Source organism: Triturus cristatus, chromosome 6 (assembly GCF_964204655.1).
Source record: "Triturus cristatus chromosome 6, aTriCri1.1, whole genome shotgun sequence".
Taxonomy (NCBI): domain Eukaryota; kingdom Metazoa; phylum Chordata; class Amphibia; order Caudata; family Salamandridae; genus Triturus; species Triturus cristatus.
The window spans coordinates 1,247,937,564-1,247,954,186 of record NC_140589.1 but is presented as its reverse complement, the minus strand read 5'-3'; the positions used below and the strand labels follow the sequence as shown (position 1 = coordinate 1,247,954,186).

Sequence of the window (16,623 nt, the reverse complement as noted above, 5' to 3'; positions counted from 1 at the left end):
AGCTTTCTCGACTCGCCGTGAACCATAAGAAACTGAACGGGACATACAGAATGTGTTCGAAACACAACCCTAGAGCCCAGCTGGTGTACATCTGATCCTGATGGTGGGCAATACAATCTTACATTTAGTTGATACCCATGCTCAATGTACACCAAAAGGAGAGATCCCACCACATTTGTGACTTGAGAATCTTCTTCGAAGAAAAACAACTTGCAAATGTGTGAGCCCAACACTAAATGGCAGGGGTATGCTAAGCATGCGTATCTACAGTCAAACGTGCTAAAAATATTTTTTCCCCCTTACACATGTTGTTTCAATGATATACTGGGGCATACATCCCATTCAAGCTGCTGTGTTACACCTCTCCTTTCCTTTCTTCTTATACCATCACTCACATCTTCAGATACTGTGGCTCTAACCATAAGGCAACCCTAAAACCTAGCATAGTCTTAACCCTATCCATTATATCTATGCAAATCGTTACTTCAATCATAAAACTTCTGAAAAACATCTCCCTGTACCAGATCACTGACACAATATTGTGGTAAACAATATAGTTGATAAAAATATTGTTTATCACTTTATTGTGCTCCTATACTTATAATGGCAAGTACAAAAATATCAGAAAAGAAGTCGTTGACACTAATATTGTACAAAAATAGACAAAAATATAGATTTTTAAAAATATATGGTTTAAAGTAGGAAATGTTAAATATGTTAATATATACATTTAATAAAATGTAAATTAAATATGTTCCACCAATATTTATTATGATATAAAATGATATACTTATATGAACACACACACAGATATGTGTTCGTATTTATAAATCAAAAAATATATATTTGTACAGTGCAACATAATATATATATAGTTGTAGTAATACATTTAAAATATTTAGTAGAATGTAACGCCAGTCCTCCGTTCATGTTTACCGCTTTGTCAAGCACTTGATATATGTGTATAAATGATTTGGTATCACTGATCTCCCATGTGTGATCAAGGCCGTGGGGGCGAAATGCGTGGCAGGGGCTGGAGCATTCGTATTAAATCTTTGGCTGTTCATTCTGCATGTGCATGACTCGAGTATTCACAGAGTTTCATACATAGTTTATATATTAAATTCATACACAATAAAATCATATCAAATTTAAACAATTAAATAAGAACAAACATATTAATAAATGTACACAAATGTAATAAAATATTACAAATTGAAAAATCCCCAAAACACATTTACAAATAATACTATAAATATTAAAATACATTTAAAAATAAAACAAATAATATGAAATATTTAAAAAAAACTGATTGATATAAAATGTATTTACCAATATTATGACAACTGTAGGAGTCTAAGAATATCAAATATGCTATTTCCACTCTAGTTTATGCAACAGTAGGAAAGGTGTTTAACTTTAGAGGCATTAGATTTACTATTCCTACTCCACTCACAGCAATAATAGAGAAAGTTTTGGACTTCGAAGGAGTTAGCTTTACTATTCCCACTTCAGTCAGTGCAAAAGTAGGAAAAGCATTGGACTTTGGAGGGGTGACATTTACTATGCTCACTCCAGTCTAAGCAACTGCATTGGACTTTAGAGGGGAGAAATGTATTATTCCCACTCTGGTCCACAAAACAGTAGGGAAAGTGTTGGAATTTGGGGAGGTTAAATATATTTACTGTTCTCAGTCCAAACAGCACAACAATAGGGAAAGCGTTGAATTGAGGAGGGGTGAAATTTACTATTACCACTCCAGTGACCGCAACAGTAGGGCCAGTGTTGGATTTGGAGGGGTGCAGTTTAGTATTACCACTTCAATCTCTGGAACAGTAGGGGTAAAATTTACTATTTACACTCCAAACAGCACAACAGTAAGGAAAGTGTTGGACTTTGGAGGGGTAAAACTCACTATTTCCACTCCAGTCTCTCCAACAGAAGGTAAAACGATGGATTTAAGAGGGATGAAATTTACTATTCTCACTCCAAGCAACACAACAGTAGAGAAAGTGTTGATCTGAAAATAGGTTAATTTTACTGTTCCTACTACAGTCTATGCAAGAGTAGGGAAATTTTTCCACGATTTACATATTTAAAATAAAATAAAATAATTAATTTACAAATAATAATTAATAGTTAATTAATTATTTCTTAACTAACTTCCCACCCCTACAAAGCTACCAGCGCGCAATAAATTTATAAGTCAAATAACTATGTTTTCCATAAAATATATAATTAAAAATCAATTCAATAATTAATTAACTATTAATAACTAACTGTTATTATGACTTAATTAGCCTCCCACCCTATACTCCTACAAACCTAACAGACCACAAATAACTTATAACGAAAATGAATCGGCAGTGCTTAAATTACATAATAAATATAAATCATATAATTAAATAAAATGTATTAAATCATTCTCAATTAATTATTACCTAACATCCCACCCTGTCCCCCTACAAACCCAACAACCCGCTACAACACTATAAATTACTATTAAAAATTAATAAATATATTCTAAATTATTGAAATTGTAAGCTATATTTTAAAACAATTAATAACATTCATATAAAGAATAGTAACATAAAATTAAAATATTAACTAAAACACATTCAAATAATTTTTAAAAAGCTATTTTTAACCACTATGTTAGTGAAAATTATATTAAAAATATCCATATTATTTACCTCAAAAACGATATTCTTGTTAACGATATTTGTGCATCACAATATTTGTGTGCCACAATATTTAATTTCAGATATTTCTGTCTACCAATATTTTTAAATCTATATGTTGTTCAAACACCATCTTGTCTATTTGTGGTCTTAGAGATTAAAATATCCACAAAATCCCTGACCTGCTTGATCGCCGATTGAACATTTTTTCCCATCTCGGTTTTTCCAGCCCAAAATCACGTTTTCACACTTGGCTACATAGAATATGAGATTCCACCTCTGCAAGGACACTCATAAGGTTCAATTCCCAAAGATTTTGAAGTCGGTATGACTCACTCTTGTAGTACAGCAAAACACACACGATGATGGACGGAATGTTGCACATTGGCAAAACATTCAACCCCAGTCACAGACCACAGTCTTGTAGTACTCCTGGCCTCCTTCTGGATTTTAGGTCTCATCCAGAAGTTCTGCAAGCGTAAATCAAAGCAAACTATCAATCCAGCCCCACATTTTCTTAATCAGTTTTTCTTGCATCCTTTTATGTATCTTCTCTGCTGCAGTTCGAATTACCAGGTACATAGCCTCAGGGCTACACTTTCAGCCTCTGCAATGCCGTTTACAAAGGCGCTGTCGAGATGGGCTGTACTGCCAATACTAGCTACATCTGTTGATCCACTTGCATCAAAAGCTATCTCCATTCTCAACCATTCTTTCAGTTTCAGCTGTTTAGTCAGTTGCCAACCTACTTAACAAATGTGTCTCAAGTTGGAAGGAGGCACTGGGAGATAGTGCATTAATATCGCACATGTTTGCTCACATCTACCTACTATTTTCAACAACAGTCACAAAATGGTGGGTCGATGAAACTGATGAACAGTGTCAGACTTAGGACCTGATTTAGATCTTGGCAGATGAGTTACTCCATTACAATGGTTCCGGATATCCTTTCCATCGAAATATAAATCCCATTCTAATCTACGGGATTTATATTTCGGCAGACAGGATACCATTGTGATGGAGTAACACGTTCACCAACATCCAAATCAGGCCCTAATTTTTTATTTGTGTTAGGCGGGATGGGAGTGAATGAAATCAAAAAGGATGAAAAAAGGATATAGAGTGTAACATTTACTGTCCCTTTTCTTTCACAGATATTTGGAGCCTGGGTGTGGATCCTTGTCGCTGCTACCAGAGTATGGATAACGATTAGCCAAGGATGGGTGATGTACGTGTCGGTCAGCTCTTTCTTCTTTTCCATGATACTGCTGATGGTGTACCTATTTGGATTTCACAAAAATAACTGCAGCACTTGGCGAATAGTGGTAAGCATGAGTCTGAGTGTTTCACAATGCACATGGTGTTACTAATAGCATCCACGATCCACCATTCTGTTTCCTGGTAATATAAATTATTATAGCTATGAGTTTGCTTAAAAAGGTATCTAGGGGGTCATCCCGATGGCGGACGGACTTCAGTCCATCCGCCACCGTTGTGGTAGTGGGACCGGCCGCCTACAAGGCGGCCCACCCATTGACCGCATTAGGATGCGACCGCCACAGTGGCAGTCGCATTACCTAACTACTGTATTGCAACAGTAATGCGGTTAGCAGACCCCGCCGCAATACAAAAAGAATGACCATGCAGTGCCTGCCACATGATGCAGGGATTTGTAGGTCCCCCCAGTGCCCTTGCCCCGAGCCCAGGGATGAAGGGGGGCCCGCTATGGCCCCCTAAATCCGTTTCCGCCTGCCGTTTTGTGGCAGGTCGACCACCGCAAAACGACTGGCGAAAAGGGACAACATTATCCTGACAGCGGTGCTTGACAGGCACTGCTGCATGCTGGGCAATTCGGCTGCTGCAACAGGGGATCAGAAAATAACCGCCAGTCGGAACTGTGGCAGTCAGTCTCTCCGATCGCCTCGTTTCCACCTGCCATTGTCAACTGGCGGGTGGAAAACCGCAGTACGATGGCAGAGGGCCCACCACGGACAGGCCGTCAGTGGCGGGCCCTCCGCCATCATAATGACCCCCTGGTTCTTAAGGTGTCACTGTGTCAATTTATTGCTGGTGTTTCAACACCTTTGATTGATTGCATAATTCTGTTAATGCAGAATACCACTAAAAGAAGACAGTGCCACAACCATCTGTAGTGCAGCAGCGGACCGCAGCACCGCACTTATGGCTCTCTCCTATAACTTAACCAAGGGAAGGGTCAATTATTCATTGCTTGCGTTAGCGCACATGACACCTTTGCTACTCCAGTGAAACGATAAGGTTTTCATTTTTGTCATCTTTTTTCAGTGGGACTTCTTTAATTTCTTCATTTCTTTACTAGTGTAGATGCTAATGTCTGGGGGAGCGGTTAACTAAAATGGCTAATTGAAAGCAGGCCCCTGCTTTCAGATTATAGTGATACCAATAATGTGACACGCTATTGCCGACTCCACCCTTGACCATTCTTAGATTTGCTATTTGAACGTTGTTAAAATCACAGATGCTCCTCGTGTGCCTCAATGGCGAGGCACGTTAAGGACACAATATGTATATTTTCTTTCCTGCCCAGAGTGCACTTACATCTACTACTACCTGTTAATTTGCTAAGGCCACTTAGCTACCTGCAAAAGAACCCTGGACACACAAGAAAAGTCTCATTGTTGCTTGCTTCAGTCCTTCAATACCCAATTCCTTGAATCACTGTAATTTGCAGAAAGATGCATTTTAGCCTAATAATACATTCTGCGAGCCTGTGCCTTATTGTTCCATTTCTCTTTGTGGTAATTAGTGGTATTTTGAAGCAGCAACAATCAATTCTCACAAGGGAAACAACCTTTTACAACGAGAGCGTTACAACGCACGCCATTTCAACGCATATCGTTACAACGCGAAAGGCTTGTTGCAGGGGATAGATGGTGTTGGAGTTAACTCCAACACCAAACACCGTCCCTACTGTTGCACACCCTGGAGTTGGAATAGTAAATTATACTATTCCAACTTCCAGCGCACCCCCGACAGCAAGTTGGGATAAAGGTATGCGTTGTAACGGCATGTGTTGTAATGGCATGCATTGTAGCATCATACAACCGAACAATTCATATGAAAATGCAAAAATAGATTTTTGTCTCCAGAACATGACCGGAACAAAATATCTAACGCATACAAAATGTAATAGAATCGTAATTGCCACTGAAGTGCAAATTAGCACCACCTGGGAAGATTAGGCAGTTTGCAATGACTTTGATTCACCAAAATGCCTGGGGTAGGGGAAGTGACATCATACACCCTTTGACATTAAGGGAAGAGACATCATATGACATTTTTCCCTGAATCTTCCCAGGAAGTGATGTCACTTCATCTTAACCCTGATGTTATCACAATAATTGAGATGATTGAAGTTCCATTATAACTGTCATTAAAATAAAAATATAACACAAATGCCTCTTTTGGCTGCATCTATATTAGGGTTCTAACTTAAACATTGAAAACAGTGAGGTGTAATACAATATTTGCACTAAATTGTTCTGAGCAAAGCAAATGAGCCAGAGCTCTTTTTAATGGGTTCGGGAGTAAGGGGTTCTCCCCACAAGCGTTTTTTTTAAAAATGTGCCAAATTCAGCATTTTAAAGCAAACTTTTCACTTACATCTGCTAAAAAGCCGTGGCTATGAAAGGGCACTCATTAAATATATAAGTCCTTTCAAGGGGTGTCAAGCCAATGAAGCCTGTGAATCCACAGGAGTTGACCCCTTATTTTTTTAAATATGTGCAGCGGGTGCCCCCATGCCAAAAATATCCTCCATTTTGCCAGGGCCAGCATTTTGCCATGGGTGCCCCCTATATGCCATGGGTGCCACCTTTTTTAACTTAAGTATCATAGGGCCAGCGTTTTGCCATGTTTGTCTCCCTCCTATTTGCCACTGCTGTCATCTTTTCTGCCAAGAATCACCTCCAACGGGCTAGTGGCAGCATTTTTCCATGGGGTCCTATGCCAAAAACGAGCACCAAACCACCATGATCTCATGGACTTATGAATACATACATTTAGATCTGTTGTTTCCATCATTCACTCCCTCCCAAAACCTCATATCCTCAATTATTTCCCTCATTCTCCAGCTGCTCCACTCATGTTAAACATTTAATGTGTGTCTGTATCTCCCTATGTATTTGTATTTGTAAATTTAGCTTCCACTCGCAAATAATAGCTTTTTTATGAGTATAGACCCACTTTTGCAATTCACAAAACGTAGTTTACATATATAAAAAAAACATGAGGTTTTTTGTATGAGTAAATTTAGACCGCTGGCAGGTAGGCGGTATTCCACGGCAGAAATATCCTAGAAGTTTGTGCCCGCGTGCATGTGGGCTTGTTTGTTGGTATTTACAAACTTTTTTCCGCACCCATTCTGACCCAGGAAAAGATACAAAGTTTACTTCTATCAAGGGTAGGAATGAATCCCTTTCCTGATAGTAAGGATAATGGAGCACCTACAAATTTGGAGCGGGGGGGATGTGTACAGGGGAAGACTTTCTAGTTGGAGATATACATTTTCCTTTTGGGCAGAAAAGGGAGAGGAGAGCGAGGCATTAACTCATGATCAGTTTTTTGACTATTGTTTGATATCTTACAAACGCACCCTGCTTTTTTTCCAGGATGTTATTTATCATGGAATCACCGCAATCTTCTACTTGAGTGCTGCCGTTTTGCAAGCAAATGCAACAATATACTGTGTTGATAACATTGACCGGAATTGCAATGGCTTGTTGGTTAACTACCGCCTCAATACAGCAGCCACAGTAAGTATAGTGCCTAAATTATTTGGTTAAAGTACGTTTTTGTTTCACCTGGATGTGTGCGTTGACATTTTAGTATAGTGCTTAATTTGTAACAAAATAAGTGCCAGGGCTCTCGTCAGGAGGCCACTGCAACTTGCACCAGACATCACCCCTGCCAGTGCTGCCAAAAATAGTAACAACACAACTACTAACCATGGGACTCCTACAAGTGTGGCAAATGGGACTATTTCAGGCCCCCAAGGCAAGGCTAAAATAATGGCTTGGGCTGCACGTAATAGTATTTTTTATTTTATATTGAATTAATAAGTAACTCTTGTTGTGCTCATCTCTAAATTAGCCAGACAGCACCACCTTGTGGCAGACTGTCACAAGCCCCGGTGTTGACAATTAAGTGCTGGTGCTGAGCACAGAAAACCACCGGATCAAATTAAGCACTGTTTTAGTGGCTATGATGGACACTAATGGTTTAATGTCTGTATGCTAAAGCAGATCACCAAGCACATCTGCCCATTTAACCGCTTCCACATGAACCGACAGAACAAATCACAGCAGGCAGGACTATTTAGCACAGTGGGCCGCTGACCCCTGCGAGACTGCTGCATGCCCATCTTTTCATGGAAAGTCTGTTGCATTTTTAAGGACAGAGAATAGTTTGATTTGTTTAAAGGTGGCCAGTTCTTCTAACAAGAATACGTCTTTATATTTGCACAGCCAATCGGATTAGCTCTGGGCGATGTGCACCTACTTGATCTGTTAAGTGGGCCGGGGGGGTAAAAGCACCTCGAATACGAGGTTTAACCTGTTTGGACATATAACTTGTGTTTCATTTTAGTTCCGTTGTCTGGAGGGTCATTCCACCATAAACCACTGTTTTGCTCTGTGGGCCATTACTCGAAAGGCTCTGGAGGAAAATCAAAGACTGTGCAGTTGTTTTGTAGATTTTTGGACGGCCTTTGATTCTGTAGACAGGGATATTCTGTGGGGAAAACTTGCTTCCTGGAATCTACCACCAAACCTTCTTGGGGCTCTTCAATCCTTTCACTTTGGTAACTGGGTTCAGGTGGAGTTAGACAAGTCGGGTCGGTTGTCTCAAAGAATATCTATTGACAACGGCCTGCAACAGGGGTGCGTTTTAGCACCCTTACTTTTTAGTTTATTTTTGGCCGACCTCCCAACTGTTATTTCTCAATCTAAGTCTTTTTCGCCTAAAATTGGGGACCAGCATATTGCTTGTCTGCTATATACAGACGATTTGGCATTATTGGATTATACCCCAATTGTTCTGCAGGGGAAACTCAATGCCCTGGCAATTATAGCAAGCAGAACCAGCTCCGCATTAATCTGGAAAAGACAAAGATTATGATCTTCGGAAAAAAAGTGCAGAATTTTTCCTGGTATTTAGGTACACAGGTGGTGGAGCAAGTGGATCAATATAAATACTTGGGTTGAATTTTTAGGAGAAATTTGAATTGGGGTGCGCATTGGGATGCCATCAAGCAGAAAGCCCTATTACAGGCAAGCTGTCTGTCTGGATTCAATGGTAGATTTGGGGGGCTATGCCATATCCCAATATTAAAGGCCTATGAAGGGAGGATACCACAGTTAGGCCTGTATGGGGGAGAGGTCTTTTCTCTTGATCCAACCTATGAATGGGACAGACTGGAAGGGGTAGTGCTTAAAAGACTTCTATCACTCCCCCAAGGTATCATGGTCCAGGCTATAAGGAGAGAGTGCAATCTGGTCTCTTGGAACATGGTGGCCTCTACTCGGGCTCTAAGATACTTTAACACATTGTTGGAGGATGATGAGGTGGTTAAAGTCTCCAATTGGTGTTGGGAAGAGATCCAAAGTAGTGAAAGGATGTGGGCAGAGGCCGTTAGAACCAGAATAATTGCAATTAAGAACCTCCATTTAAATAGTGGCACCGTTACATCTTGGCTCGCCTTTCCAGGCAAACGAGCACTGAGAGAATCCGCTGCTATAGATAGTGTCTTCACCTATTTATTACGGTTACCAGACCCAGGTTTGAGAAATGAAATATTAAGGGCTAGGGCGAATGTAATCCAATCTATTGTCCCACCCACATAGGACTAGGGTGTAGAAGAATAGTGGTCTCTGTCCCTGCCCTTTGAAAGTTAAATTAACCCTTACGCATATTCCTATGGACTGCGTTTTTTCTCTTGCAAATCGAATCAAGTTTTTAAGACTTCTGTTTTTTAAATATGATGCTCTTCATAGGAACAAAGCGGTGGAGTTATTGTCTGAGATGCGATATTTAGATGTGGCAGTTGGGATTGCTCGGTTTTTATGATCTGTCATACTGAATTTTAAAGACGAAATGTAATGGGTTGGGGGGAGTCAGAAGGGGAGTTCTTTTAAAGTTTTTGTTTGTCAAGTGTGTTTTTGGAATGTTTTATGGACAAATGTCTAAATAAAATTGTTTCTGAACCTGTTAGGACATATAACTCGTGTTTCATTTTAGTCCAGTTGTACAGAGTGTTTTGGAAGTTTTTCCAAACAGAGTTAGACTTGTAGGTAGAAAGAAATGGGTAGCCAGTGCTGCGTGAATAGGACAGTCACAGACAACAGGAGAAAATTGGAGGCGTGGAGAAGGGTTTATTTTAAATTAATGTATTAGCGTGTGATTGGTCTGATGATGCAAGGGTTCCTCAGGTGTAATGAAGGAAAAGCGAGGGAGGGACGATAGGGTAATGTTGCATTTGCATGGCTAAACAAAGGAACAAATTGTAAATAAAAAGCTTGCCCTGCTACTACAATGACATTATTCTTACTTGACATGCTCTAGGCAGTAATTGCTATCTCATATTAGAAATATGATATTTTTCATTCATTGTCAACAATTGCCCTAAGTAAAAGCACAGGACAGTTTTGTCAGCCATTTGTAATATTTGGAAATTACACGAACCCACACTGGCATGCAGACCACATTTTCGAAGTCATTGCTTGGGCGATGTATCTTCCTTCATTAGGAGTCACTCTACTGACACTCTTGTGCCTTACTTGTGATTTTAACAAACGCACATGAAAAAATCATTTAGCACAGGTGGAGTCTTAAGGATTTCAAAACAATTTGCAATAAGTGAATAATTATGATAATTGGTGACCCTCTATTAGGCGTCACATCCACCTCCCACCTCCAATTCATCAGCTGTAAATTTGAAGTTACTTGTGACTATTCACACTGAGGAATTAAGAGAGAAACTTTTAAAAGTTTTTTGCCTGGCTTCCTATTCCATAACTGGTGTTGGAAATGACCATCTTTTGTGTGGTAGTCGCTCAGATTTTTGCCTTCTTTAGCTCAAACCGTTTTTGTTGGTCATAAATCACTGCACACTTTAGTCCTGCTAAACAGTGGCGAAGTGCTTGTTCTCTCCCTTTTAAACATCGTAAAATTGGCACATACCTAAGTGACACATTTAATTTATTTATAGGTCCCTAGTGTATGATATAATATGTACTTAGGGCCTGTAGATTAAATGCTACCAATGGTCTGCAGTACTCATTGTGCCACCCACTAAAGTAATACTGTAAAACATGTCTAGAGGGCCACCCTGCAGCTTGTGTGTGCGGGTTTAAACTGCTATTTATACCTGCAAAAATAAACCCATGCCAGGCCCACACCTTCCTTTCTAGTGCTGGTAAGTCACCCCTAAGGTAGCCCTCAAGTTAGAAGGAAGCACTGGGAGGTGGTGCACTTACATTACATATATTTGCTAACACCTGCCTCAACACAGTCACAAAATGGTTGTTAGTCACCAACAGTGTCATATTTAATGATACTCTGTGCAGGAAGACAGCCAACCTAGACTTGTCTGACTAGTTGGGCCTCCTCAGGTATATAGCTAAATTTATGTGGAATAGGACAAAATGGACTGGAAGGTGGCTTGCAGCCACGGCCCATGTAGGTAAGAGTGGTGGGCCAGGTTGGGGGGGGGGTTCGATAGACGACCACGAGGGAAAATTGAAAAAATAATTGATTTTCTCTTGTCATCGTCTGTCGAAATCCATACCCCCACCCATCCCCACCGCTCCTTACCTGCACAGGCAGCGGCTGATGGCTCGGGAATCCAAGTCACATAAGAGAATCAAAGGCCACCCCAAGGAGAACTGAACCAAATAATGTATGAAAGAGAACTTAGGGACTCCTTTATGAGGCCCCTTGTGCCGTCGGAACATCACTTTTTGTGACGTTCCGTGGCATAGGAGCCTGCCCCATATATACGAGGCAGCACTAAGCCACTTTGTTTGGCCTAAGGCTGCCTCGTATATATGGTTCCCTTTAATGCAGTTTTCTGCGTTAAAGGGGCGTGCAATGGGTGTTGTTGGGGGCGTTCCCAGCAACATCCATGGCATTATGACACTGCCCCAGATTTACGAGAAATCGTAAATCTGAGGCAGTGCCAAAAACTTACAATTCCCCAAGGGAGGCGTAAGGGAGGCACAATGAGGAGAAATATCTTTGTTTCTCCTCGTTTTAAATTTTTCTACAACATAGAAAAAGGAAAAAAGCCTCTTGTGATTGTTTTTGTGCAGGAAGGTATCCCTTCCTGCACAAAAACAATCATCCCATCAGCGCATGCACCCTTGCACCATGTTGCAAAGGTACCTGCATTGGCACACAGCAACCCATTGTGTGCCAGCGCAGGGAAAAAGGACAGTAATGCGGCATATATCATAGATACAACGCATACCTGCCCTTTTCTTTTACCGTAGGGCAGCGCAGCAGGGAGGCCTGCGGTGCTGCCCTACGGTAAAACGTCATAAATGAGGTCCTTAATTTTTGCGGAAGTAAATGTCCACATGCTCAAAAAAATTGAAAGTGCCCTATGTTATTAGTTCTGTTACCTATCTGCAAATAACTATTTTTTCACAATTTTTTTCAGGTGTTTGCCTTCATCACGACACTTTTTTATACTTTACATAGCTTCCAGTCTTACGTGCAATAACAATTTTTGGAAGCAGTTTGGAGCAGAGCCATGAAGACTCGGAACAGCGAAGTCATAACTGGGATTCTGGTCACGCACCTGCAACTGAATTGTGGCCCCAAGAAAAAATCGTGTAGAGAGAGATCTTTCTTCTGAGCCTAAAGTTCTATCGACAACTATCAATCCCTTTAAATAAAAAAAAGGTTGTAAATATGTAACATCTAATGACGTCATTACCTGTGCTAAAACACTGTAAAGTGCAGACGTGTACAGAACAATTCTACGTTACCACACTGAAAGTATTTTTCTTTGAACATATTGTATGTATAAGTGGTGTGTCCATAAACACTGGCCCTAATCCAACAATAATGTTTGTGAATCTGATGTTTGCACCCCTCAGCCATTGTGCTAAGAATTGTATAACTACACACCGCGTCAAATAGTAGACCTATGTAAATTTCCCTACTTGCTTCATACAAAAGCGTTTCCAAGTATTATTTTGTTTTTATTAATGTCTCGTTGGTATTATTGTATTTATTGCTTCTTTTGATGTACTGTTACCTGTCCCTCTCACATCTCTTCCACACTTTAAAACAGTTACTCAGTGGTGGAAGGGTTAGTGTTCCTGCTTTGCAAATTACATCAAATCTTTTGTAAGTGTGTCCCTTTAAGAGGAAACCTTTCATTGGAGACTTCAGTGCCAACAATGTGAAAAAATACATTTGCTACTAGATACAAGTCTAAATATGATTATATCCACCGATCTCATAATGGATCAATAATCCTACCAATGAAACATTGACAATCAGAACATCTGTTTAGGAGCAGACAGCTGTATCTGAATCTGGATCCTAGAGACAATCAGATAATAAAAATGCATTTTGGCAAACCTAAACTGTGGAGAGTGTGTCTCAATTTTTGAGTATCATTGTTTTACAGGCAAAGACTGAAAGACAGACTGACTCAATATCTAATTTCAAACCCTGATGGAGGTGCCATCAGCATTCAGTCTTTCTTTTTGGACGTGTTTTGCTCTACTGTCTTGGTAGCATGGATACTGGTTGCAAAACACGTCACTCTTGACTCTTTTTATTCAGCGATTGTTGGTGGCATGCATTAAACTGACAGACTTGATCTCAGTCTCCTTCGACTATGACTCTGTGGCCCTTTTGCACTGTAAGGAACTCTTCTTGATCTAGTACTTGTTCCTTCACATGGATCATCTGTTGATTCTGGAATTGCCTCAACTGCAGTCTCAGAATGAGTTCTTGTCTCTTCTTTCTCTTATCTCACAGAGACTTCAGTGTCACTTTGTGAAATCCCAGGAGACTGTAATTCTTCACCCCTTTCTTCTCTTTGCTGCTGTGGTAAAACCAAAGGAAATGATGGACGGAGTGTTGAACACTGCAAGCACTCACCCCCAGTCAACTGATCTGGGTTTAATCCACCACCGTTCTTTAGCCCACTCTGCCACCCCAGTTCAGACATGGCCATATGCAAATCAGTCTGACCCTGTGCCTCATGGGAACAGTCCAGCCCGAACTGCCAAGCCATGTCTTCCCTGGACCGGAAACAAGCTTCCTAGGACCGGTTTCTGGCATTTCAGCCGTCCTCAGCCAGGCTTGCTTGAATCCAGTGGCAAAGTGAGCAAGGGACTCACGTCTGAGCATACCCTGCCAACTTATGGCGAACAAAGCAAAACCAAAGGAAATGATGGACGGAGTGTTGAACACTGCAAGCACTCACCCCAGTCAACTGATCTGGGTTTAATCCACCACCGTTCTTTAGCCCACTCTGCCACCCCAGTTCAGACATGGCCATATGCAAAGCAGTCTGACCATGTGCCTCATGGGAACAGTCCAGCCCGAACTGCCAAGCCATGTATTCCCTGGACCGGAAACAAGCTTCCTAGGACCGGTTTCTGGCATTTCAGCCGTCCTCAGCCAGGCTTGCCTGAATCCAGTGGCAAAGTGAGCAAGGGACTCACGTCTGAGCATAACCTGCCAACTTATGGCGAACAAAGCAAAACCAAAGGAAATGATGGACGGAGTGTTGAACACTGCAAGCACTCACCCCCAGTCAACTGATCTGGGTTTAATCCACCACCATTCTTTAGCCCACTCTGCCACCCCAGTTCAGACATGGCCATATGCAAATCAGTCTGACCCTGTGCCTCATGGGAACAGTCCAGCCCGAACTGCCAAGCCATGTCTTCCCTGGACCGGAAACAAGCTTCCTAGGACCGGTTTCTGGCATTTCAGCCGTCCTCAGCCAGGCCTGCTTGAATCCAGTGGCAAAGTGAGCAAGGGACTCACGTCTGAGCATACCCTGCCAACTTATGGCGAACAAAGCAAAACCAAAGGAAATGATGGACGGAGTGTTGAACACTGCAAGCACTCACCCCAGTCAACTGATCTGGGTTTAATCCACCACCGTTCTTTAGCCCACTCTGCCACCCCAGTTCAGACATGGCCATATGCAAAGCAGTCTGACCCTGTGCCTCATGGGAACAGTCCAGCCCGAACTGCCAAGCCATGTATTCCCTGGACCGGAAACACGCTTCCTAGGACCGGTTTCTGGCATTTCAGCCGTCCTCAGCCAGGCTTGCCTGAATCCAGTGGCAAAGTGAGCAAGGGACTCACGTCTGAGCATAACCTGCCAACTTATGGCGAACAAAGCAAAACCAAAGGAAATGATGGACGGAGTGTTGAACACTGCAAGCACTCACCCCCAGTCAACTGATCTGGGTTTAATCCACCACCATTCTTTAGCCCACTCTGCCACCCCAGTTCAGACATGGCCATATGCAAATCAGTCTGACCCTGTGCCTCATGGGAACAGTCCAGCCCGAACTGCCAAGCCATGTCTTCCCTGGACCGGAAACAAGCTTCCTAGGACCGGTTTCTGGCATTTCAGCCGTCCTCAGCCAGGCCTGCTTGAATCCAGTGGCAAAGTGAGCAAGGGACTCACGTCTGAGCATACCCTGCCAACTTATGGCGAACAAAGCAAAACCAAAGGAAATGATGGGCGGAGTGTTGAACACTGCAAGCACTCACCCCCAGTCAACTGATCTGGGTTTAATCCACCACCGTTCTTTAGCCCACTCTGCCACCCCAGTTCAGACATGGCCATATGCAAATCAGTCTGACCCTGTGCCTCATGGGAACAGTCCAGCCGGAACTGCCAAGCCATGTCTTCCCTGGACCGGAAACAAGCTTCCTAGGACCGGTTTCTGGCATTTCAGCCGTCCTCATAAGTTGGCAGGGTATGCTCAGACGTGAGTCCCTTGCTCACTTTGCCACTGGATTCAAGCAAGCCTGGCTGAAGACGGCTGAAATGCCAGAAACTGGTCCTAGGAAGCTTGTTTCCGGTCCAGGGAAGGCATGGCTTGGCAGTTCGGGCTGGACTGTTCCCATGAGGCACAGGGTCAGGCTGATTTGCATATGGCCATGTCTGAACTGGGGTGGCAGAGTGGGCTAAAGAACGGTGATGGATCAAACCCAGATCTGTTGACTGGGTGTGAGTGTTTGATTGGTTCTGAAGCTCCGTCCATCACCACCCCCTTTTGTACCGCTTTGTTCGCCGTAAGTTGGCAGGGTATGCTCAGACGTGAGTCCCTTGCTCACTTTGCCACTGGATTCAAGCAAGCCTGGCTGAAGACGGCTGAAATGCCAGAAACCGGTCCTAGGAAGCTTGTTTCCGGTCCAGGGAAGGCATGGCTTGGCAGTTCGGGCTGGACTGTTCCCATGAGGCACAGGGTCAGACTGATTTGCATATGGCCATGTCTGAACTGAGGTGGCAGAGTGGGCTAAAGAACGGTGATGGATCAAACCCAGATCTGTTGATTGGGTGTGAGTGTTTGATTGGTTCTGAAGCTCCGTCCATCACCACCCCCTTTTGTACCGCTTTGTTCGCCATAAGTTGGCAGGTTATGCTCAGACGTGAGTCCCTTGCTCACTTTGCCACTGGATTCAAGCAAGCCTGGCTGAAGACGGCTGAAATGCCAGAAACCGGTCCTAGGAAGCTTGTTTCCGGTCCAGAGAAGGCATGGCTTGGCAGTTCGGACTGGACTGTTCCCATGAGGCACAGGGTCAGACTGATTTGCATATGGCCATGTCTGAACTGGGGTGGCAGAGTGGGCTAAAGAACGGTGATGGATCAAACCCAGATCTGTTGACTGGGTGTGAGTGTTTGATTGGTTCT

General features: G+C 42.4%; 1 protein-coding gene across 1 annotated transcript in view; it reads left to right on the top strand.

Annotated features, from left to right (window-relative positions):
- MALL (mal, T cell differentiation protein like) overlaps positions 1-13,315 on the top strand; it is a 72,573-nt gene extending 59,258 nt beyond the window's left edge. The window contains exons 2-4 of the mRNA XM_085612186.1: positions 3,836-4,006; positions 7,331-7,474; positions 12,379-13,315. Coding sequence (XP_085468312.1) covers positions 3,836-4,006; positions 7,331-7,474; positions 12,379-12,441 — 378 coding nt within the window. The 3' untranslated portion in view covers positions 12,442-13,315. The remainder of the gene's footprint in view (positions 1-3,835; positions 4,007-7,330; positions 7,475-12,378) is intronic.
- The last annotated feature ends 3,308 nt before the right edge of the window (positions 13,316-16,623 follow it).